The sequence below is a fragment of the Loxodonta africana genome, chromosome 5, assembly GCF_030014295.1.
Source record: "Loxodonta africana isolate mLoxAfr1 chromosome 5, mLoxAfr1.hap2, whole genome shotgun sequence".
Classification (NCBI taxonomy): domain Eukaryota; kingdom Metazoa; phylum Chordata; class Mammalia; order Proboscidea; family Elephantidae; genus Loxodonta; species Loxodonta africana.
The window spans coordinates 78113546-78137967 of record NC_087346.1 but is presented as its reverse complement, the minus strand read 5'-3'; the positions used below and the strand labels follow the sequence as shown (position 1 = coordinate 78137967).

The following is a 24422-nucleotide window of genomic DNA, read 5'->3' as shown; positions in this document are numbered from 1 at the left end:
ATGATGAAATACATCTAAAGTCTTATCCATATTTGATTTAGATAATTCAGAAGATGAGATTTTGGACTTGGAGTTGATTTAGGACTTTTGGGATGATGTGATGGGGTAAACGTGTTTTGCATGTAGGAAGAATATGAATTTTAGGGGGCTGGAGGATAGAATGTTATGGATTAAACTGTGTCACCCAAAAGTATGTGTTGTAAATTCTAACATCTATGCCTGTATGGAAATCCTGGTGGCGTAGTGGTTAAGTGCCATGGCTGCTAACCAAAGGATCAGCAGTTCAAATCCACCAGGCGCTCCTTGGAAATTCTACGGGGCTGTTCTACCCTGTCCTATAGGGTTGCTATGAGTCAGAATCTACTCGATGGCACTAGGGTTTATGCCTGTATAATCCCATTTGGAAGTGGGTTATGTTTGTTATGTTAATGAGGAAGGGTTAGTATGAGGTGTGTGTTGAGTCAATCTCTTTTGAGATGCAAAAGAGATTAAACAAGCAAGCAAAAGAAGCAGAGATAGGGAAGACAGATGCCAAGACACATGGAGAAAATGGGAAGCAGAAGCTGAAGAGACAAGGACCTTCCTCTATAGCCAACAGAGAGAGAAATCCTTCCCTGGGAACTGGTGCTCTGGATTTGGACTTCTAGCCTCCTATACTGTGAGAAAATAAATTTGTTTGTTAAAGCCACCCAACTATGATATTTCTGTTATAGCAGCACTAGATAACTAAGACATCTAGTTACTTACATGTGACAGGAAGCTGCCTGTAGACTGGGAAGATGGTACATTAGAATGAGAACGAGCAGCAGATGATGGCTGTAGAAGACGTGGTTTCACAGAAGAATTTGAAGTGTATCCAGGGCCCTGAAGTTCCTGGAAAACAATACAGATGTGAGGAAAATAATTTCCAACTTATAAATACAAAGAATTGTGATATAAACATATACTTTTTTGAGCATCATTTCAGTCTTACATGTTGAGCTTACACATAGTTAAGTATTAAGCAAGATGATTCCAGATGTCCAAGTTACTCTGAAGACTAAGCATGCGCTTAGGTAGATGCATTCACACTTCTGACTGATAAAGCATTCCAGACGTGAAGACATACCTAGGATGCTGTTATACTGGTTTCTAACTTCTGACAAAAGACTCCGTGCTAGCTCTGGCATACTACTGAGAAAGATTCTCTCCATCTATCGAGTGCTCTTGTCTATGAAAGTGTCCATTATTGAGGCTTTAAAGTATGTCTACAACTTTAAAATATACTTCTGGAAAGTAGACATATATTTTAGTGGGAAATGTACTACTCTTAAAAAACACATTTTTTTTTTTTGGTTGTTGCAATCTGCGTATTCTCTTGTTAGAGCAGTTTGTGAAGTGCTTTGCACATTGCTTGGTACATAGTAGGCATTCAATGAACATTTGTTGAATATATATAGTTTTCACAATTAGTTTAGGGCTGTATAATATTCTTTCAATTTAACATCTCTTAATTTTTAAAACAAATTCCATAGTATTGAACATTTTGGGTTCTTTTTTTTTTTGCTGTTTCGTTTTGTTTTTTTACACTTATGAAAAGTACTAGGGTGAACATGTTTGAGAATATATATTTGTGGGTCAGATGAATGTCATTTTGTTGAAATTGTTAGGAGTGGATTGAGAAACAAAGGGTATGAGCATCCTTATGGTTCTTGCTACATACTGCTGAATTTTCTTTCTAGTTCCAAAAGTGCAGGAACTGGGGAGAGCTTCATATTCTCAAGTGACTCCAGCAAAGACTAGAAGCCTACAGCTAGCTACTGCTATCACCATAGCCGTTGAAAATGGCAAGACAGACATTGTCACATTCTTTCCTTTCATGAATAATTAAAAAAGGAAACCTTGTGCTAGAAATTAGCTTACAGCATCCAATGATTGAATTATTACATGAATGACCAGAGACTAGTTAGATAATAAAGGTAAACCCAGAGTTTGCATTCTTTCCCAGAATCTGAGAGTAGCATTTTGTAACATGGATTTACTATTCTGTTTTTAGCCTCTCTTTAAAATATCAAAGAGAAGGACCAGGAGTCACAATGAGTTAATATACCGGACTTTCAAATCCAGAGACACAGTTTCAAAATCTCCCTAGTTGAAAGTAAATATGAGTTTTCTAGCTTCTAGTGGGTATTTCATTCACCCTCAAATTTGACAATTTGACAGGATGATCCCAGAATCTTCTTTTTTGTTGTGCCCTGAGGCCTGGAAGCCCATATGAGGTGAGGCAGGTGCCATAACTGAGCTGAGGGAAGAGATGGCCTTGTCTCCCACCCCTCTCACCACACACCTCTGGGGATTCTGATCTACTGTTCAATATTTCCCCTTCAAGAGAGACTGAGTTATACAGTTGTTCAAGAGAAACAGGAAATTTAAAAAAAAAAAACAAAAAAAAACACATATTTTTGTCTGTCACGCAGATTAGATCACTTTTGCCATTCCCCAAACAAGCCAAACATGCTCTCTTGCTTTGGGCCTTTGCACTTGCTTGACCCCTGTGCATGGAATATTCTTCCCTCAGATATCTCCAAAGCAGGTCTTTTCATATTTCACTCTCATATCACAAGCTAACGATAAATCTTAGTGCTTCAATATGTAACAATGTTCATATAAATTTTATAACTGCTAGTATCAGACAGCATTGAAAGCAGACTTGAATGCATTTAAGGTACATGAAGAAAATGTAAAAGTATATCAGAGAAAGGCATTTTTTTGCTTAAATTACTATTTATAATAAAAAACAAACAAACAAACTTACTTTTACATCCAAAGTATGTTGAAGTTTTAGACGCACAGATTCTTGCTCCTGGCGCTGTATTATATCTTGACATTCTGCAAACTGCAAAGATGCCTACAATCAAGCAACCACATGTGGTTTATCACTGATTCTTTGTCTTTTTTTATTAACCTATAAATGCAGAGCTGTCATCTCTTTGAGGAAACTTCTCCCACTCTTGGCCCACTGTATTGCAATGACCTATTTATTTATCTGTTTTATTCAGTAAACAGAGAGCAACTGGGGCCATGTCTTTATCCTCCGTATCTCCAGCATATATATGCCTACCACTTGGTATGTGGAGGGCACTCAAAAGAATGAATGAATTAAGGATGAGATGAGCAAACATATAAAAGTTTATATAAAAATCACCACAACTGGAATTCATTAAGTCAGTCAATGTATCAGGATGAAGAAGCAAGCTGGCATAGGTGAGACGACAGATTGTTTTATCTAAGCAGGAAGGCTCTGATTGCTTACGAATCACAAGGACTGACTTTGGTAGATTTTTAGGCTTCCAGAGTTTTTAGGTGAAAGGAAGGGAGATTGATTCCTCTATAGTAAATGGCAATGACAAATAATACACTGTCATTCAGCCTTCTCATTCTTTAAGCTGTGTTCTCTGCCTGTACTTTCTGGACTCACGCAAAGTGCCAAACATGAGCGTTAGTTTATCATTTTATTAATATTATTAATAGACTGTATTCCACCTAGTCCCCAAGTCATTTGTTGGTGGTAAGTTAGGTACTCATGGAGGCATATGTACTTATTCAGGCCACTAAGGATATTAGGAACATCTAATATCTTATATCTGACTGTTTGTGTGACCCTGTGCAGTAGGATGAATTGCAGCCCCAAAAAGATATGTCCAAGCCCTAACGCCTAGCACTTGTGAACATGTCCTTATTTGAAAAAAGGGTCTTTGCAGATATAATTAAGTTAAAGATCTCGAGATGAGATTGTCCTGGATTAACTGGGTGAGTCCTAGATCCAATGATGTGTGTCTTTATAGAGACAGGAGGGGAGAAGGCAATGTAAAGAAGAAGACAGAGATTGGAATGATGTGTCCACGAGCCAAGGATTGCCAAAGATTGCTAGCAGCCAGCAGAACTAGGAGAGAGGCATGGAACAGATTCTCCCTCACAGCCTTCAGGAGAAATCAATCCTGTCAACACCTTGATTTCAGACTTCTGTGAGAGAATAAGTTTCTGTTGTGTTTAAGCCATCTAGTTGGGGTAATTTGTTAAGGCAGCCCTAGGAAATTAACACATCTTATTAGACTAAACTGGTGGTGCAGTGGTTAAGAGCTCGGCTGCTAACCAAAATGTTGGCAGTTCCTACCCACCAGCCACTCCTTGGAAGCCCTGCAGGGCAGTTCTACTCTGTCCTATGGAGTTGCTATGAGTTGGAATTGACTCTATGGCAACGGATTTGGTTGGTATTAGGCTGAAAAAGATAATTTTGCAAAAAGCACACATTATGATTATGTTTTTAAGGCTCAGAGGAGCCTTCTCTATAAGATATAGTCTTTCTTTGTGCTAGGTGATTAGAATACAATACAAATTAGCAGACTTAGTTGCTACTGACACAGGACTTACATTCAGAACAACTCTATGTAGTTAATACTATTTAGTTGGTAACTACTTTATATATTTAGTGAATAGCTACCTTATCAAGAGCAACTTCCATATTAGCAACCTTTTCTTTCAAACGGCGTTCCTGAGATCTAAGGACATCCAGTTCCCCGGCCATCTTGTTTTTTTCTGTCGCAACAGTATTCAATTCCTGGCTTAGTTTATTCTTCTCTTCTTTTAGGAAATGCTTCTCCTTCAATTACAGAGGTGAAAATATCAGAAATAATCTGCTGATATAAAAATGCTGAGATGTAGAGATAGAAAAGTTTTATTTAAAGAACTCTGAACTAATAAATTTAATCCACATGCCATTTAACCGCTTTTGAGTTGGAGTTGAGAACCATCAGAACTGTGTTACTATGTACTTTCTCTTATTTTCATCACTACTAGTATTATTACTTCTTTCTAGGCTTAATAAATACTTGATGAAATCCACAAAATACATAATAACTTTGTTGTCATGAAAGAGATAGTATTATTGTGAATTGGGCCGAGTTACTGGCTGGATGGCAACGGGTACAGGTAATCACATAGCAAATTTTATTGAAACTTGTTTAAAATGACAGAAAAGATTTAAAGATGATGTACTTGTTTAAAGCTTTTGGGGATTTTTATTTTATTTCAAGGTTGAATATTCATTTCACAAATATCAATTATAGATTCTGTGACATAAAGACAAGGCACACAGTTCTTGCCCTCAAGTAACTTGCGGTCCAGTGATGAGAATGAGCTTACTGAGATACGTATTAAGAGTCTTTGTTATTAAACAAAATTTTATTAAAATCAGTTCATTCCATAAAAAAATCACCATGCAATATGCAGATGAAAATAACTGTATAGTAGTCAAGTTAAAATATGACCTCAATTTATTCAGTCTTTATTTCTTAAAATATTTTTTCCGTAGAGAAAAATGTTTACTATAAATAGAAGCTATTGCCATTGTAATACATATTTTAGATGCAATCATTTTTCCTCTTCTATTTTTTTAATTAAACTGGGCAGAAAAGGCCTCAGAAAGAAAGAGATTAATTTTATAGGTTTTCTTCTTTTTGTTTGGAGGGAATATCATCAAGCTACAATGAGTATCTTTCTTTAGGTGAGGCAAGCATCTCTGATGATAGCAGCAGGCAGTAACCTTTTAATGCCCTAAGTACCATTCTAAAAAACTATTTCAGTAGCTCATTATGGATAGTAAATAGCAATTACCTTAGTTGTACTTACTATTTCTACTTATGTCCTTTACTTTCTCACCTCCATTTTAACCAGTTCTGTTACAATTCTTTTTTGAAAAAATGCAAATTTACTCCAGAGATTGATATATTGGGGAACGACTTGAACATAACCCAAATTTTGTGTTTGCTTATGCACAATTTCATAGGTGAGAAACACTGGGACATAGAAAACCGCACCCAGCTAAAGAGCTGCATAGGAATACACAAAAAACATACTCACACGCGCTTCAAACATCGACCAGCTACCTAGCTAACTTTGTATAAACTGAGCCCCAGCCATCCACATCTGGTGTTACAGAAGACTCCTTCTGTGGACCACTTCACAATGACTCACAACTGCAACCCTTCCGACACAAAACTCCACAAACCAACTTAACTTCTTTTTCAATATAAAGTGCCATACTTATTGTAGTGTTTATGTATTTCTTAACCATTTAACATTTGTAAAACTGTGCTACTGTTTTTATTAAGCTCCTAGTTTGTTTTATGTGTCACTGACAAGATTTCTTTGTGTGGTACCCCTTACCTCAAAAGCCTTGTGATCTTTATTGTGCAAAAATGCATAGTGCAGTGACTCTTAGAAACTTTCAGATCACATTCTATCAGGACTGACTATACTTTGTTTATAACCATTCCGTGCCTCTACCAGGAATGTCCTTTCACCCATTTCCTGCACTTAAAACACTAGCTATCTTAAGATCTTTGCTCAAGTGTTCCTTTAGGAACTTTTCCCTCATTCTTCCAGTCAGAAATGAGCTTTTCTCTTTTCTGCACTGTACATTGTACCTCTGCTCTAGGTTATCCTGGTTTTTAGAATAGTGAGTGAACACTATTGGTTTCCTTTGTAGTGAAGATAGGAACTCACCTTACTTGCATTTGTCATTGCCTCTTCTAAAAACTGTATCTTGCTCTGAAGGGCATCTATCTGACCTCTTTTGGCTGTAATTTGTTTTTGCATCCCCATTGCCACTTTCATAGCTGAAACAAAAAAAAAAGGGAAGCTAACTGTGCCTTAGCTTTTAAGATTTCTAAATTTTGCAAGGCTACTGCAATTTGACGTTTAAACTTTATGAGGTAGTGACAAGCAAGAATCTCCAAGGCACCTGGGCAGTTTGAAGGGAAAGATCATATGATCATGATGATGTTTTTGGTTTCTTTGCTCCTGGAATTCATTTCATCGACCATGCTAAGTTGCTGTATTTCCAATGATAACAATAATATTGACAAAAACCGTACTTATACACATAAGAAATACATATGTCATATAGGAAATAATGTATACAGTATTTTTACTAAAATGACTTTTCCAGAAACCTATATTTGGAATACCACACAGGAAATCTACTATTATTAGTCTTAGGACTCCAGAGATATCACAAACCATTCAATTTCCATTCTCATGGTTACTGTCATATATATGCAACTCATGCTGTCTCGGTAGTCAAACTGCCAGCATCAGCATTATGCGATTATTTTTGTAACAGTGGTGATATGGTGAGAATGTTCTCCACATGTAGTAGGCACTGAATACTTAAGACATGACGGGCCATTGAAAACATATATGAAGCTCACCCTTGCTTGAAAATTTAAGGCCAGGAGACCCTGTGTTGTTTCTTACAGCAAACTGAGGAAAGAGGTTTGAAAATTCAATTGCTTTGAGTGAGGTCCAGCATAGAGGTGAAAAAAGAAAATGCACCATTCTTTAAAAACAAACTATCAGAGAGAATGAAAGGTCTGATTTCTCACTAAAAGGTATAGTTCTTATACCTAAACTGTCACAGTCATGGTTAATACAGGCACAGTTCATTGATTTTTTTTTTTTTTAATTGATCAGAAGTCTGACAGAATTTGTTCACCACTTTGAAGAAAATACAATTCTGATTTGAACAGTAGATTGTAGTTGGCCTTCAAAGGTAACTTTCTTAAATTTTTTGATATTAAAAAATATCGAGAAAGCACAAATTCTTATGGTCAGATAACGTAGTCATACTAACAAGGGTGTGAATAAGATGAAACAACAATCTTCCTATCTCTCTGCACTAGCATGGGGAGCAAAACAAAGTGAACAGGTCTAGGTGGTGACAAGGGACCCCTCAGCTTAGTTCAATTCCAGGGTTCCTTCCATTTTTGTCACAGAAACTAAAACCAAACCCAGTGCCGTCAAGTCGATTCCGACTCTTGGCAACCCTATAGGATGGAGTAGAACTACCCGGTAGAGTTTCCAAGGAGCGCCTGGCAGATTCAAACTGCCCACCTTTCGTTAGCAGCTGTAGCACTTAACCACTATGCCACCAGGGTTTCCTTATCACAAAGAGGAATCAAAGAATTGCCAGTCACCCACAAATAAATCATTTATGTAGAGTATGCCTGTCATTAAAACCTACTGCTGTGTATTTCTCACATCATTCAGCACTGTGAACAGGCGGTAGGCAAGTATGCATGGCTGTGTTTTAGTAAAGCTAAACCAATAAAATTAAAAACAGAAGATGGCGGGGGGAACCTCATAAAACATACCATGACCATCAGATCCTTCCATTGACTTTAACGTATTTCTTGTTTGTTCCAGTTCAGACTGTGCAGATTTTAATTGCATTTTTAGCTTATTTGTGGTAGTTTCCATTTCTTCACTTTTGTTACGAAAATTCCTTTTTAAGACTTCATAGTCCTCTGTACAATATGATAATCGATATAGATGGTTACTTTTTTCTACCCCACTGTTATAAAATGTATTTTACTTGTAATCAATGATCACAAAATTTTAGAGCTGGAAGAGTCCTCATTTAGTTAAATCTTCAGTTGTTACACAAATTAGATGTGTCTGATCTTCCTTTTCAGTCTGCTTGGGTGGGTCCTCCTCCTCTACCCACATATTACCCACTGTTTCTTCCCAGCCATTGTAATTGGTTCACATTTATTTAATCTAAGACCTTCTTCCTGGATGACCATACCCACTATAACAGATTAACCACCATCTATATGGAGATGAATCTGTGTGACCCTATAAGTAACCTGAGGCAGCCATTGTCCTATTTGACTTTTTATCTCTAGTACCTAACAAAATACCTGAGGAAACTTTTATCGATATACTAGAATACACACACACACATTTATTCATATATGTATTTATATATGAGAGATTTATATAGGAAGGGAACAAGCACAGCCAAGACCTTTTTGCTGAGATCCAGCCTTGTCTACCCAGATGTTCCCATGTGGATGTGTTCAACCACCTGAATCACACCAATTGCATCTCACTCTCCTACTCTCAAGCCTCCTCTTCCCGTCTGTTTCTCTCTACCAGTTGTTGGTATCATTCTTCTCTCAACAGCACAAACTAAAAACCTGAAACCCATACTCAATGCCTCCAATCACTAAGGCCTACTGATTCCATCTCCTAAAATATTATTAATTCTTCCCTCTCCTCCTATTCTCACTGCCACTGCTTTAGTTCAAGTTCTCATCATATTTCCCCAGGACTACAGCAAAACCCTTCTTAACTGGTTACTCTCTGTCCTTCTAGCCTTGCCTTTCTCCAATCTACCTGTCAACTCAGTCCTTTTAAAATTCAAATCTGATCACAACAATTTCCTATCTAATATGGTTGGCACACATTGTCTGACTCTGCCTATCTATTCTGCCTCAAATTTTATCCCTCATTCATTTGTACTTTTGCTCCAACCAATACTTCTGAGGCCACATCATATTATTTCACACCTCCATGCTTTTGCCCATATGCTCTCTCTGCCTGGAACATCCTTCTACCTCTTTTTCACCTGCCAAACTCGTATTCCTATTTCAAACCCAATACGGACATCACCTTCTACAGGAGGTAGAGGTGAGACCGCTGTACCCAGCACCTCCACTGTACTCACTACTGTACTTACCCACCTTCCACTGTACCTCACCCACTGTGTTGTAATGCATTCCTATATGTGCCTGTTTTTCCAACCAGACTGTGAGCTTTGTCATGTTTTCCAGGGCCTGTCACAGTGTCTGACATAGTAAATGCTCAGTAATCATTGACTTTGTGTGTATGTGAAGTAAACGATGCCTGTACCATACCAATCATGTTTCATTTTTAATTTAAAGACTTGGATTATTTTCTTTCAATAAATGTCCATAAATCTGTTTATACATGTTGCTTCATTATTAAACCTCTAATGAAACTATTTGACTTAAAGGACAGTATGTTTTCATTTACCTTACCCTTCTCTTGGAAACTCATACAGAATTTTATGGGCTCTGAGGGTTACCTGGAAACCCTGCTGGCGTAGTGGTTAAGTGCTATGGCTGCGAACCAAATGGTCGACAGTTTGAATCCGCCAGGCGGTCCTTGGAAACTCTACGGGGCAGTTCTACTCTGCCCTATAGGGTCGCTATGAGTCGAAATTGACTCGATGGCACTGGGTTTGGTTTTTTGGTTTTTGAGGATTAACTAAAGTTAATGGTTAGTGAATGTAACACAGTTGGAGGCCCTTCGTGGAAAACTACCAGGATTTCAGGCCATGAATAACTCCGCTGGGGCAGCATAACTATCTGCATTTGTAATGTGGGAGGAGAAACTATTCTTTTGCAATAGTCCTAGAGTTAAAATTAGACTTCAGTGATAGTACTCCTATTTTTCAGAAGAATTTGAGCCAAAGCAACATACCTGTAAGACTGTTTAACTCACTCCTACAGGTTTTCACCTCGTTTAATAATTGGTCTCTCTCTTGTTTGATGTCCTTCACTGCACGGAGCCGCTCAGAGCCTGCATTCACCAGCTTCACCTTTTCCAGTTCCAGGTCACTTACTCTGGCCTCAAGTTCCCGTATCTTTGCTTCTTTTTTATCTTTTAAAATCTAAATATATGAATAAAATACAAAGGAGAAAAAAGGAAATAAAATATATACATGTGTAGCTATAATTTTAGTATCTCCAATATTTCCCAGGATACTAAATTTGTATTCTATTTTAAAGCAGCAATAGTAAGTGGGGAAAACAAAGAATATTTATTTTACCTTTCTTTTAATCTTAGATATCAATGCCCAGTCTCATTTGCCACAGCCCTTCATTATTCCTATTCAACATATTCATTCATTCATTCAAAAAATATCTACTGAGCACATACTTCGTACCATGCACTACTTTATCCACTGAGGATACAGTAGCAGGGCTGGGACTAGGGTGAGACAAGTGAGGCGTCTGGTAAGGACCTCCTTTAATTTTGGCTCACCTCTCCCTAGTGCTGGTCCTGTATAGCAGTGAACAAAACAAACAATGCCTTTGTCCCCACGAAGCTTATATTCTAGTGAGAACAGATAGGCAACAAATATTTAACGTCAGCGCAATCCACTCGACAGCACTGGGTAATAGTAAGTGACAAGAAGAATAAGAAAGAAGAGCGAGGGGGTAGAGAATCCATGTGGGGTTGGAAATGCTACTTGAGGTAAGTTGGTGTGCACAAAAAAATTCACATATCAGGCCTGAGATTACTATCTTTAGAAAGGCCTGCTTGGAAGGTTGATCTTTGGCTGGTGTCAGGGAACATGGATTTCAGGAGGGTTTCAACCACCCTAACCAATAAGAGTGGCTCACTGTGTCTAAACTGTTGGTGTAAAAAATATGATTTATCCTGAACACCTGCTTTCCTCCTGGGAGTCTGGAATTTGCATACACACCAGGCAGAGAGCCTACATGACCAGCTCCCAGTAGAAACCCTAGGCACTGAGTCAGTAATAAGGTTCCCTGGTTGGAACATTTTACATGTGTTGTCACAACTTGGAAACCATGGTTGCATAGTGGTTAAGTGCTACGGCTGCTAACCCAAGGGTCGGCAATTAGAATCTGCCAGGCGCTCCTTGAAAACTCTATGGAGCAGTTCTACTCTGTCCTATAGGGTCGCTATGAGTCTGAATCAACTTGTCAGCACTGGGTTTGGTTTGGTTTTTGGTTTTGTCACAACTCATTGCTGGGGGAATTAAGTGAGTTCTGTGTGACTCTATTAAGAGAGGAAGCTTGGAAGTATGTTTCTGATTTTTCTGGACTTCACCCCATATGCCTCTTCCCTTTGCTAATTTTCCTGTGTCCTTTTGCTGAAATAAATCATTGCCGTGGGTACAACTTATATTCTGAATCCTGAAAGTCTTCCTAGTGAATCACTGAACATGGGGGGTGGTCTTGGGGATCCTGACATAGTTGGTCAGGAAAGACCTCTCTGATGAGCAAACATTTCAGCAGAAACCTCAAGGGAGTCAAAGAGCAAGCCATGTGAATAGCTGGGGGAGAATTCTAGGTCAGGTAATGTGTCTGAGGTACAGCATGGCTGTCAGTACGGCTGGAGTTAAGTGAGCCTGGGGGAAGTAATAGGAGATGAAGTCAGAGAGGGAGCCATGGGCAAGGCCAAAGTGGCCTTAGAGGGAATGTAAGAACTTGAGATTTCACTCTAACAGGCTATGGGACAGTTCTCAGCATGGGGTGATAAAATGTTTTAAATATATAACACTTTTAAACGTGTGAAGAATAAACAGTGATAGGAAAGGCGTAAGAGTGGAAACAGGGAAATCAGTAGAAGGCAACTGTAAAAGCAAGTGAGAGAGGTGGTGAGTTAGGGCGGTTAGCACTGGTTGGATCTGGTCCTTTGAATAGACTGGGGAATACGAATACGGAAACTCTATTTCTGGACTTCCAACTAACTGCCAGAAATTCCAAGCTGGGTGTGCCTCTGCAAACTCTGACCAAGCCACTCTTACTCTTTCCTCACAGAGCGCTTTCCTTCTTGACTTCTTCCTGACTCTTCTCTGTTAGGGGTGTTATTGTTTTTCCGGTTTCTCAGACACTTAAGATTGAAGCCTTTACATCTGCTTTGGCTTTCCCTCCACCCCTTACGACCAATTGTTCACCAACTCCTTCCCAACCTCCAAGTTTGGATTATCCTCATACTGGTTTCTCTCTGTGTTGGTGAGGTTCCTACAGTGAACCCTTCTCTTCCCAGGACCTCGTTCTGTGTTGTCCAATACAGTAGCCACTAGCCACGTGTGACTATCAAGAAAATATAGCTAGTCTAAGTTGAAGTGTGCTGTGAGTATAAAATACACACCGGATTTCAAAGACTTCATATAAAAAAAGAGTGTTAAATATCAGTAACTTTTTATATTGATTACAATATAAAAATATCACCATATTTTGGATATAGAGTTAAATAAAATGTTATTAAAATTAATTTCACCTGCTTTTTTTTTTAATGTAGCTACTAGAAAATTTTAAATTACACATATGACTCATATTTCTAGTGGACATAGCTAGCCTAGATTCTTCCAAGCAAATGTCCTTTGAAGAGAAATTTACACTCTCTGGTCATCAGATTGTCCTCCCAAATTGAGGACTGTTGGCCTTTAATATAAAACTAACCAATGTAACTTGACTGCATAACAGCAGTTTAATTGTAGTGGCCAATGCTATGTTTGAGATGTAAACATATGACAAGCTTTTAACTGTTTAAAGAAGAATCACGTGGTGCTCCAGGCTTGTCTCACTGCCCATCTTTGATGGGCCTGGGCAGTAAACACCCTAAAGTCAAGTCTGATGTGGTAATTGTCAAACTAAATCCAGCTGGACTCAAGGGGCAGGACAAGAGAAGGGCTTTCCCTGGGATAGCCTGAAGCAACAGAACATGTCCTGGGCATGTGCTACTCCTGTTCCACCTCCTGGGACCAGCTTTCTGGTAGACATTCAGTTCCTCCTGGCCTTGTGAGAAAGAATCTACAGAGGGCCCACAATTATTGGGAGAAAGCTCACCCTGCTTCTTTGCTGTTAGTGTGTGCCTAAAGATGTTAGAAACCATGACACTAACCATCTTCTGTGGCTAGGATCTCCTTTTCTTCCTCACTGGATTTTGGAGGAAGTAGATATAGCATTAAAGCTCTAGCTTTTAACCTATATTCTTTGCATCTGTGTAAAGTTCTTCTCACCTAGGAAATCTTGTCTTGAAGCTGCTCCAGTTCCATATCTGGGACTTTAAAACTAGTTTCAACCCTCTCCAATCCATCAATCTTTATGATGCCAGATTAACCTACCCTCAACAATGCTCGTTTCATGTCATCTCCTCCTCTCCACCCTAAAACCTTATTGGCTCCCACACTATCTGTAGGCTAAATTATAGCCTAAGCTGCCTGCCCTTGCCTAGAATGCCTCCCTTCCTTCTCTTTGCCTAGTTTTTGCCCATTCTTCAAGGCCCATTTCAAGTTCCCATACCTCAGTGTGGAGGCAGTCCACATTTCTGTGAGCTACTCTCACACTAGACCTTGACATGTGCTCTCTGGACCTACGGTAGCACCAGCATCACCTTGTCAGAAACTCCAAGGCTCACGTTCCATCCTAGACTTACTGGATTAGAAACAGTGAGAATGGGGCCCAGCAAACTGTGTTTTAACAAGCCCTCCAGGTGACTCACAACTAGACCAATAAGCAACATCATGAAAGTTGTCAAGGATTTCATTTTACTTGGATCCACAATCAACACCCACAGAAGCAGCAATCAAGAAATCAAAAGACGCATCGCACTGGGCAAATCTGCTGCAAGTGTTGAAAAGCAAAGATGTCACCTTGAAGACTAAGGTGCGCCTGACCCAAGCCATGGTATTTTCAATTGCATCATATGCATGTGAAAGCTGGACAATGAATAAGGAAGACCGAAGAAGAATTGACACCTTTGAATTATGTTGGTGAAGAATATTGAATATACCATGGACTGCCAAAAGAATGAACAAATCTGTCTTAGAAGAAGTACAACCAGAATGCTCCTTAGAAGCGAGGATGGTGTGACTGCATCTTACATACTTTGGGCATGTTGTCTGGAGGGATAAGTCACTGGAGAAGGATATCATGCTTGGTAAAGTACAGGGTCAGTGGAAAAGAGGAAGACCCTCAACGAGAACGGATTGACACAGTGGCTGCAACGATGGGCTCAAGCATAACAACGATTTTAAGGATGGTGCAGGACTGGGCAGTGTTTTGTTCTGTTGTGCATAGGGTCGCTATGAGTTGGAACTGACATGATGGCACCTAACAACAAGAACAACAACCAGGTGACTATGGTGCATGCCAAAGTTTGAGAACCACTGCACTATATAGCATCTGCCCATATACTGCCCAGGATCAGATACCAAAGTTGTGCTGCCCTCATCCAAGTTATTTAATCTCTCTGAGTCTCAGTTTTTTCATCTGTAAAATGGAGTAATAATAGTACATGACTCATTAGTTTTTATGAGGATTAAATTGACTTGATTTTTAGTGTCTAGGATTCTCCCACTTGTTTATACCCTTATACAACACTAGCAATCCATATTTTTAGGCAGGGAGGTAGAAGAATCACTCTTTCTCTTCCTTCTGCCCTACATATAAACCTATTCTAAAGTTTTAGTTGTAGAATTGGCCATTGCAAAGCCTTTATATGTCCCTTTCATGTTGAGTTTGGCAATTTAAAAAAATCTTATGGTATAATCAAGTAAAAACTTAAAAAAAACAGACAATTCCAGTTCTATATGCAGTGAACTTGTATATTTCCATCAGCTAGGTAATAATCTATCACTGGCCCTGTTTCTTAAATGAGGAAACAGACATCTAAAGTTATGTGATTTGTTTCCTGTCACCAAGTCAGAGATACAGGTGGCATAAAGCTTAGGAAATCAAAATTTAAAAAACACATTCATTTGTTTTAAATTTGATAAATATTTACTGAGCATCTGCTGGGTGCAAGGCACAAAGACATGTGGCAGAGGGTACAAAGATGCATGTGCACCCTACTTGAAGAAGTCTGAAGTCTTGTAGGGAAAGGAGATACCGCTATTTAAACACACACACATTACAATATAGAATGTGAGCCAGGTTATAACAGATACAAATAGAGTGTGATAAAGTTCAGAATGGCATGGAATGGGGATGGGGGAAGGGAACAAATAAGGATAAGGACTGTCTACAAGCCAGGAACTAGGCTAAGTCCTTCATACATACTTTCTCATTTAAGCCTCACAGTAACCCTATAGGGTTGTTCGGATTTTTTTGTTTTGTTTGCTTGTTTAGCTTTGTTTTACAGATATAGAAGCCAAGATTCAGCAAACAATTTAATGTTTTACAGCTATTAAGCTGTGAGAGATGGAGGTCAAACTTAGGTCAGTCTGAAGATGGAGAAAATACATGAACCCGTGGGATCAGGAAAGGTTTCATGGCAAAGCTGGATTTTCTGAAAATTGTCTTCTCTTTCGGTAGGTTCTGAACCATTTTGGGGCCAAACACTTCTTTGGGAATCTGAGAAAAGTACAGATCCTTTCTCACGAAAACACACATATGCACATAGACACAAATACTTTTAAACAATTTCAGAGGGTTCACAAGCCCCAAGAACCCCTTTTCAGTAAATTAGGTACTTCAGAAGCTAAACCACCAAAAACTCTACAGACCTTAAATTCCTGCAGTTCCAACCTCCTATCATTAATCTCTTTCTCAAGTTGAGCCTTCTCCACTTGCATGGCACCAGCAGTTCGTCCGTGCTGGCCAACCAACTGCGTCATATTTTCAATCTGTTGTCGCAAAATCTCGATCACCTTGTCCTTTTCTGTCATCTGCAGCTTGAGGGCCTCACATTCTGTCTGCATATTTCTGAGGTGATCCCCTTCGTTTTTCAAGTGCTGCAGCTCCTGCAATTTCAAGTCTACCCGGGAGCGGAGCTTTGTGATTTCAGCATTGGTAGCCTCAATGGCTCTCTCTTTTTCCTGGAGGGAAGCTGTGAGGTCTGACACAGTCCTCTCTGAGCTCTCCAGAGTCATTTTCTTGGCAGTCAACTCCTCTACTACTTTGCGAAGCATCTCTTTGGTGGATTCAAGCTGAGCAGTCAAGGAGGACACTTTTTCTAGACTTTCATTCTTTCCCTGAATTGCTGCCATCTGATTGTTAAAGAAAAGAGAATTTCATGGATTTGGGAGGATAAGTATAGGCAACCTTAGGAAATATAAGTTAACTCAAAAACCTGAAATCATGAATTCGATAATGTCTAGTGAGATTACCACATTGCTGTGCAGCACTCCAGATCTAATAATGACATGCATTAATTAGACCAAGCTGGAGAGGACTTAACAGTGCTCCACTACAGTGGTTTTTAGGATGGGGAGCTTGAGACGTTTCCTCTGAGGACATTTTCTGTGCCCATTTAACACTGGCAACAGCGGGGAAGGTTGTAGGATTGAAGATAACTATCCTTATTCTCTATTTCCCTCCATCCTGTCCCTTAATTATACCTCTGAGGGAAAATGAATAATGGCTTTTACCCAACACACATTCACATTCTCTAGTCTTCCTTTGAAAAAGAGTAAGATTCTAACTTCCAGTTGTTCCTTTCATCTTTCTTCCTGCCCAGGTTAGGCCAGAGAATAGGGAAAAAGCTTTGTCTGGATCTAAGCCAAGTCTGGTCCCTTTGGTTTGCTTTCACATTTTCGGAAGCTTACACTTTTATGTGATGCTTTCTGTCTCTACGGCAGTAACTGGCATTAACTGTATCTTTCCACTACTGAAGCTCCACTGCTGTTAATAAAGCAGGCCACATTTTTCTATTGGTGCACTGTAACTGAGTGCACTCATCCTGTGGCTATACAAGCCTCAGTCAGTTTTGGGGAAAAAGAAGGAAAAACCTCTTTTGGGGGGAAAACAAAAACAAAAAACATCTGCTGGAAACTTTCAACTCTGCTGCTCTTCAGATCTCTCTATGCTTTGATACTGACAGCTTTTCTGCAGCAGAAATAAGCCATTGTTTGGTTACCAATTTCTAGGTGGAAACAAAAAGACAAATGGATGGAAGTTGAGTTATTCAGCAATGCCTGAATGAGATAAAAAGCTTAATATTTTTAGTGTAATAAGTGATCAAAAATATAGACATAAACAACAGGTTTTTTTTTTTTTTAGATTGTTCAGAATCTACAGCTGTAAAATAGGCCCATATATGTTTCAAAAAAACTTCGTCTAATATGACATAAAATACATCCTCACCCACCCGAAGAGACCAGAGTGGGCAAAGCCTTTTCACATCCCGCCTGACCTGCCTCTCCATCTGCCCCTGACACTCGCTCTTCATGGCCTTGAGAAGCGCTTCCAGGCGCTGCACCTCCATGTTCCTGTCATCCAGCTCACGTCGCAGGTGGTCAATGGTGATGCTGTTGCCAGTGTCTCGATCCCAAAGACGTTTATTCTGCTCCTTCTCCAGACTCAGCTCCTTTTCTCTTTTATGTAGATCACCCTATGAGAAGTCAGGAATGTTTTCCCTTTTCCCCCTGCTATTAAATAATTGAATTCATCACTGAAGTTTTTGTATGACTTGACAAATCTTTGATTTTAGAATCTGATTCTTTTTTTTATGGCCCAGGTAAGTAAGAGCAAGTATTTCCTAGAAAGGTATGCTAACATTTTGCTTACTTTTAAGTTTTAGCATTACAAGTAAATCTCAAGGTACTAGACTCAGATAATACGGGTTGAATTTTCTAAAAAAGACATTATGCTTCATATCAAGTATGCTTCTGTAGTAAAGAAATGTTTGACAACTTCGAAGAATAGGAATAGTAATTAGGTATGCTGTTTCAGAAGTGGCAGAACAGTGTCTGGTACTGGGATTGGAGTAGCAGCTGGACTGTGAATGCAATTACCTCATTCTGTAGTCCCTGAAAAAGTACACAGTTGAGTGCTCACTGCGAGCAAAAAATTATAGTCAGAGTAGAAGAAACTAAGATACACTACCTTCAGAGGACTTTCCATCAAAAGAGAAAAATAAGACACACACAAATAACCAAAAGTGGTTTTTCATTAAAAGGACAGGAATAACATATAGCAGAGAGAACTTCACTAAGAGGCTCAGAATACTTTGAGGACAAGGCATTTGAACTGGATCTTGAGCATAGCTTGGAAACGTAGAGATGAGGAAGAAAGGACTGGAAAGGGATACATATGGTTTGCTTGGAACACTGGGTGTATGTAGAAAGGAAGGATTGGAAAGGTAAGCTGGGGCCAGATCATGAACAGTCTTGAAAGGTGGAGAGTCTGGCTTTGTAGAGAAAGTAATTTTTGAGTTGAAGAGTAACGTAATCAGAGGTGCTATATTTTACAAGGATTAACATGGAAGTACTTTACCAAATGAACTGGAGAAGGGAGAAACTGGTGTTAGGAATGCTAGTCAGGAGACAACCGCCGTGCTCCACAAAAAAGGTAATGAGGTGCTTGATTGAGTGGGGAATGGTTGTAAGAATGAAAAGGATGGGATGGGCTTGAGGATCTTTCAAACATTTAATCTCCAAGGTTTTCAAATTCTTGTGGGTGCACTGGGAAAAATGCAATAGGTTAAGGAAAGAAGTGAAGAATTATCTCAACGTTTACAGCTTCTTACATGCACACCACTGTCAGCTCTACTTTTATCACATGCTCATCAAGTCCTTTTAGCCCATGAAGGATGGTTTTATCAGCCAAGAGCACTATGCCCTACAACAGGGTTTGGTAAGTGAAAGAGAAAATTATTCTACTATACCACTAATATTGCACCGGACATTTCTTTTCCTAAATTTCTCAGCCTATAGTACCTCTAACAAGGAGCCCTGGTGGCACAATGGTTAAGCGCTTGGCTGCTAACGGAAAGGTTGGCATTTTGAGCCCACCAGCCGCTCCACAGGAGAAAGATGTGGCAGTCTGATTCCATAAAGATTACAGCCTTGGAAATCCTACACGGCAGTTCTACTCTGTTCTTTAGGGTCGCGATGATTCGGAATCGACTCGACGGCAATGGGTTTGGTTTTGGTAAGTACCTCCAATAGAAGAACAAGGCTAGTTCACTATTATCAGAATACTATCTTCTTTCCTTTTTAAAATTTTCACCTAAACTTCTATGTGTTTTGAATGTTATTTGGCTTTAAAATGAATACTTAAAACACTCCTTCAATTTAGCAGAACACATTATCTAATTGAAAGACTATGGCTATTTGAAGATTGCCTTCACCTAACTTTTGAGCTTTAACTGTTCTACTTAAGACAAAAAAAAAAGGTAAAGTATACAGAATATATTTTTATATAAAAAGCTTGAAGAGTGTCTAGGATATTCTATTTTGTACATGTGTGTATGTACAAACGTAATTTGTAATTTTATAAATGAAACTGGTTTAGTGAAATATTTTGGTGAAAAACTTCCCTGAATTAATCTCATTCACATTTTAGACTATAATCCTACCAAGAGCTTTTGAAGTTGATCATCCAGATTTCCAGATTCCTGGCTGATCTGGTCCCGTTCCGTCCGTGCCTCAGTTAGCTCTGAGTTGGCCAGGACTAACTGCTTCTCCAGTTCTTCAATCTAAAAGGAAGGCGTAAATCAAACAGTGTCTATGTCAGTGGGCATATAAAATACATACAGTCTTTGGAAAATGAATGGTATTATTTTGGGGGCAAAATCAAAAGTTTATTATAGATTTTTTTTGTCAGATTTAGTGTCAAAGTAGTAATAAGAATTATATATTTTTTAATTTTTTTAAAGAACACTAAGCAACCCACTCTCACAACCCTTCCTTTAGGTAGTCAAATGTCTCAAGAGTGAACACCAAACACCAATCTCTGAGTTTTACAGCAGATCCCATGCAATCAAAATTTACACTGCACAAATATTTCAGTATTGGAAACTTTGATGTTAGATAGCCAGTATGAATGAGACAAAGGCTCTGCTAGCCAAAGCCACAGTCCAGGAAGCTATAAGAAAAGATTTTGAGAAATAATTTGTAAATAAATGACTTTCTCTTATGGTTCTAATGCCTAGAGTCCCTCAACAAATATTGAGAAAACAGGATTGGACTTATTGCATCAAACTCATGAACCCCCTGCCAATGCACAGAATTATAAGCACCTCTGACCTTCCATATTTTAAATCTAAGATCTATCCAGAATTTAGCCAGAGAATGACTATTGTCATTATTATATAAATTATTGTATGTATTATAAGTTACATAGTCACTATACTTTGAAAGGATGAGTGAATACAATACACACACATATGTGTGTATGTTTTATATATATAATAATATATAGGTATATATATGTGTGTGTATATATATTTGGACAACTTAACTTCTCCAAGATAAGAGTACCAATTTTAAAGGATTGTTATAGTTGTTGGATCTATTTGAATATGCATTTCTATGGCATGTGCCACAAAGCTCACAGCTCTTAATAATATTCCTACAGTTCCTAAGCTCTTAACCTGGAAGCTAAGGAGTTAAGATCTTAGACTCTGGAGACTCTGGATTTGGATCTTTAGCTGGGCCACACAAGATCATAATTTAGATAATAAGATATTAAAATGAGAACATGTTCACACTCAGTGTTATATAATGATCTCTAACCTGGAGTCCTGGTGGTTAAGGCACTCATCTGCTGACCCAAAGGTCGGCTGTTCAAACCCACTAGCTGCTGCATGGGAGAAAGATGTGGCAGCCTGCTTCCTTAAAGATTTGCAGCCTTGGGAACCCTATGGGGCAGTGCTATTCTGTCCTATAAGGTCACTATGAGTTGGAATCGACCCGACGGCAGTGGGATTTTTTTTTTTTAACCTTTAACTGTGATATCTACAATACTATTGTATCATAAATTTTCCAATAGTAAGAAATCTCTCATATCTGCACAGAAGTTACATATTCCTTCCTACTTCCAAGACATCTATCTATTCAACAGGCTTCTAAATCTAGTGTGTCAAGAATAAAAGTTATAGATTGGTTTGGATGGTTCAACCTTTTTAGAGAATACATGAGCAAGAAGAACTTTTTCTTAATGATTTTCTAATTTATTTTTACCTGGACTACATTTATATAAGCTCCTCATTCAACACATACGTACTTATCATTATATATGTGTGTGTGTACATAGATGTATATATATATATATATAAAATACACATACACATTTATATGCCATTATCTCTGATAAACGATAAGCATGAATACACAGAAGTTATATATCTCTCTATACACATACACAAATGACTTAAAAAAGTACTATGTGTACCTACAGGGTAGTATCACAACTTATAAGGATCAGGATATAGATTTTAATATTCACATTAGATATATTTTTAAGTTGACTTTATATTTTGTTATATATGAAAAAGTATTTCACAGGAATTACATACACATAAAACATCAGGTTACCAATAAAAATGTGCTTATAGACTCTAATAATCCTATAACAAAGTACTTTAACTCTGTGCTCCTTTTGAGGAATACACAGAAAAAAAAAATTCAGCCTCTGTAGCACAAAGAACTTCCAAAGAAAAATAAATGAATAATATCAGTTGATATAATCTCCTCAGCTTTATTACTATCAGGAAGGAATAAGCCAGCACACACTTACTAAAGACATTACAAGTACTTAGGGGAAAAAAAGCTTTTACTGTTACACAGTCATCAATTTGCCTGGCAAGAAATGGGGAGAGAGATGAGAGAGCAGCAGTATCATTAGGCTAAGAGCCAAACTCCTTAGGTTCAGGTCTAGGTTCTGTCACATAAGCTCTTTGAGTCTAATTTTTTTCATCTATAACTTGAAAAGAATATTCTAGATGATCTCCCAAGTTCCTCTCAGTTCTGTTTCTAATACTTACTTACACAAGAAGAGCAGTATTTAAAAAGCTGAGATTCTTTACTTACCACTTTCTTTTGAAAACAAAATATCATCAAAGAAAACAGACCATATTTTGAGCCATAAATTTAACAAAACACGTACAACTTAAAAAGTTAATCATATGACTAAAGCAAACATTTTCTACTCTTAGCCTGGCATAAATTAATTCTATCCTTGATCACTTTAAGCCCCTGGTTGGCTCAATCAGTTTGCACTTGGCTACTAACCGAAAGGTTGGTGATTCGAATCCACCCAGCGACGTCTCAGAAGAAGAGCCTGGTGATCTACTTCTGTAAGGCTGCAGCCATTGAAAACCCTATGGAATGCAGTTCTACTCTGACACACGTGGGATTGCCATAAGTCAGAATCGACTCAAGGGCCCAGGCTTTATTTTATGGCTATTTTCATTAAAAAAACAAAACAAAACAAACAAACTCTAGATGACCATTTCATAACATTAAACTTGATGGTCAAATCTATGCAACGAAAAAGAGAAGAAGAAAGAAAGAAAAAAGCCAAGTTTTATTTTTCTGTTTAAGTTTATTAAGTGTCAGAAGTTCCTCCAGACCCCTGCAGGAACATTTATTTTGTAGTTGTCCGTACTGACTCAACTGCTATAGCTCTGCTTTTACCTTTCACTTTTTAGAGTAAAAATATTTATATTAATCAATCAAAAGATAAATGGAGAGTGAAAGGGAAAACCATTGAAGTAGCAGCTGAGCTAATACAAACAGCTGTAAAAAAAACACCGTAAAGAAAAGCCTTTCAAAATGTCCAGAATAAATACTGACATCTGAGATATATTAAACGTGTTTTTTTTTTTTCTCTTTTTCTTTTCTTTTTAAATAGCAGCACTGGTTTTCCCTTTCACCATCTATGAATCTACTTTTTTGTTTGATCACTGGACAATGAATGCTGGGATCTCATTCTAATCTTACAGTGATTTTAGAGATATGACCAATCATACCAAACTGTGTGGCTCTTTTTTTTTTTTTCCTGTCTGCCTTTAAAAAGCACAGACATGGAATAACAAAATAACAAAGAATCCTGCAGGTCAGTACAGAGGAGCGCTGGCAGAACTGTGCAAGGAGGTTTGCACCAGATCTTCCCGCACAGCGTATAGTTCCAGCCAGTGCTACTAATTTTTTTTTTTTTTTTTTGAGTATCAAATCAGCCCCAACCACTTTCAAAGTAGGAAAAATAAACTTAGAATAAAGATCATGAGACTTGGTTGTCAAAAAGCGAAAGTTAAGAGTAAAGCCAAATCTACTGAGCCAATAGTGACAGCTTCTACTGGTCCAAATTCATAAAGGGGGATTCTGGAGGTTCTCCTGAAATGGAAAGAGAAGAACAGAAAAAAGTATTATAGTAAAATACTTTTCTACGTTACAAAAGCTATATCTAAAATTTTCTTGGAAACACAGTTCTATTTTCACCAGTGTGAAAATACTTTATCTGATGAAAACATTGCCTCGTTAAATGAGTTTTCTCTTAATGTAAGCATTCTAGTTGGAAAAATTTTGTTCTGACCTGTCATCTGTTTTTTAAAATAAGAAACACTTTTTTCTTGAAGGAATTTGACTTCAACAGAAAATACCAATATTACCTCTGATCGAATATGCTGATGTGTAATATCAACAAACCATTATAAATTTTTCACACAAATCTCACTTTTCATCATAGCTCTTGAGAATTATTTTCTTTGGTATTTTTTTACCTTATTTTTATTTGGACAGTATATACTAGAATATGGACTGAAGCAAAGGAGAAGAAAATAGAGTTTAAGATTTTAATAGGCTTTGGTAATATAAAGTCAAGGTATATGAAAATGAAAGAAATTATGTAGAAGAATTTATTTTATAGACAAATTTGTGTTCTATGTTTCATAACAATAGAATTTCTCATGACCTCAAAATGAAACCTTTTTGTTAACTTGTTGATCTTCCTTACACTTGTGTGGTTGCTATTTCAGGGCAGAGGATGTCTTCTATATTAACATGGCAAGACAATCATCTCTCAGTGTACTCTGACTAAACTATAGGGAGTTCCTGTTAAGAAAGTCTAGTTAATCAGCAAGTAGGTACC

The 24422-nt window shown here is 38.1% G+C and overlaps 1 protein-coding gene across 1 annotated transcript in view; it reads right to left on the bottom strand.

Moving 5' to 3' along the window:
- CCDC158 (coiled-coil domain containing 158) overlaps positions 1-24422 on the bottom strand; it is a 76475-nt gene that overhangs the window by 37942 nt on the left and 14111 nt on the right. Inside the window, exons 8-16 of the mRNA XM_064285686.1 lie at positions 19909-20028; positions 17743-17940; positions 16115-16597; positions 10330-10519; positions 8193-8345; positions 6544-6656; positions 4481-4639; positions 2795-2887; positions 748-873 (exon numbers count right to left, since the gene is read on the bottom strand). Coding sequence (XP_064141756.1) covers positions 748-873; positions 2795-2887; positions 4481-4639; positions 6544-6656; positions 8193-8345; positions 10330-10519; positions 16115-16597; positions 17743-17940; positions 19909-20028 — 1635 coding nt within the window. The remainder of the gene's footprint in view (positions 1-747; positions 874-2794; positions 2888-4480; positions 4640-6543; positions 6657-8192; positions 8346-10329; positions 10520-16114; positions 16598-17742; positions 17941-19908; positions 20029-24422) is intronic.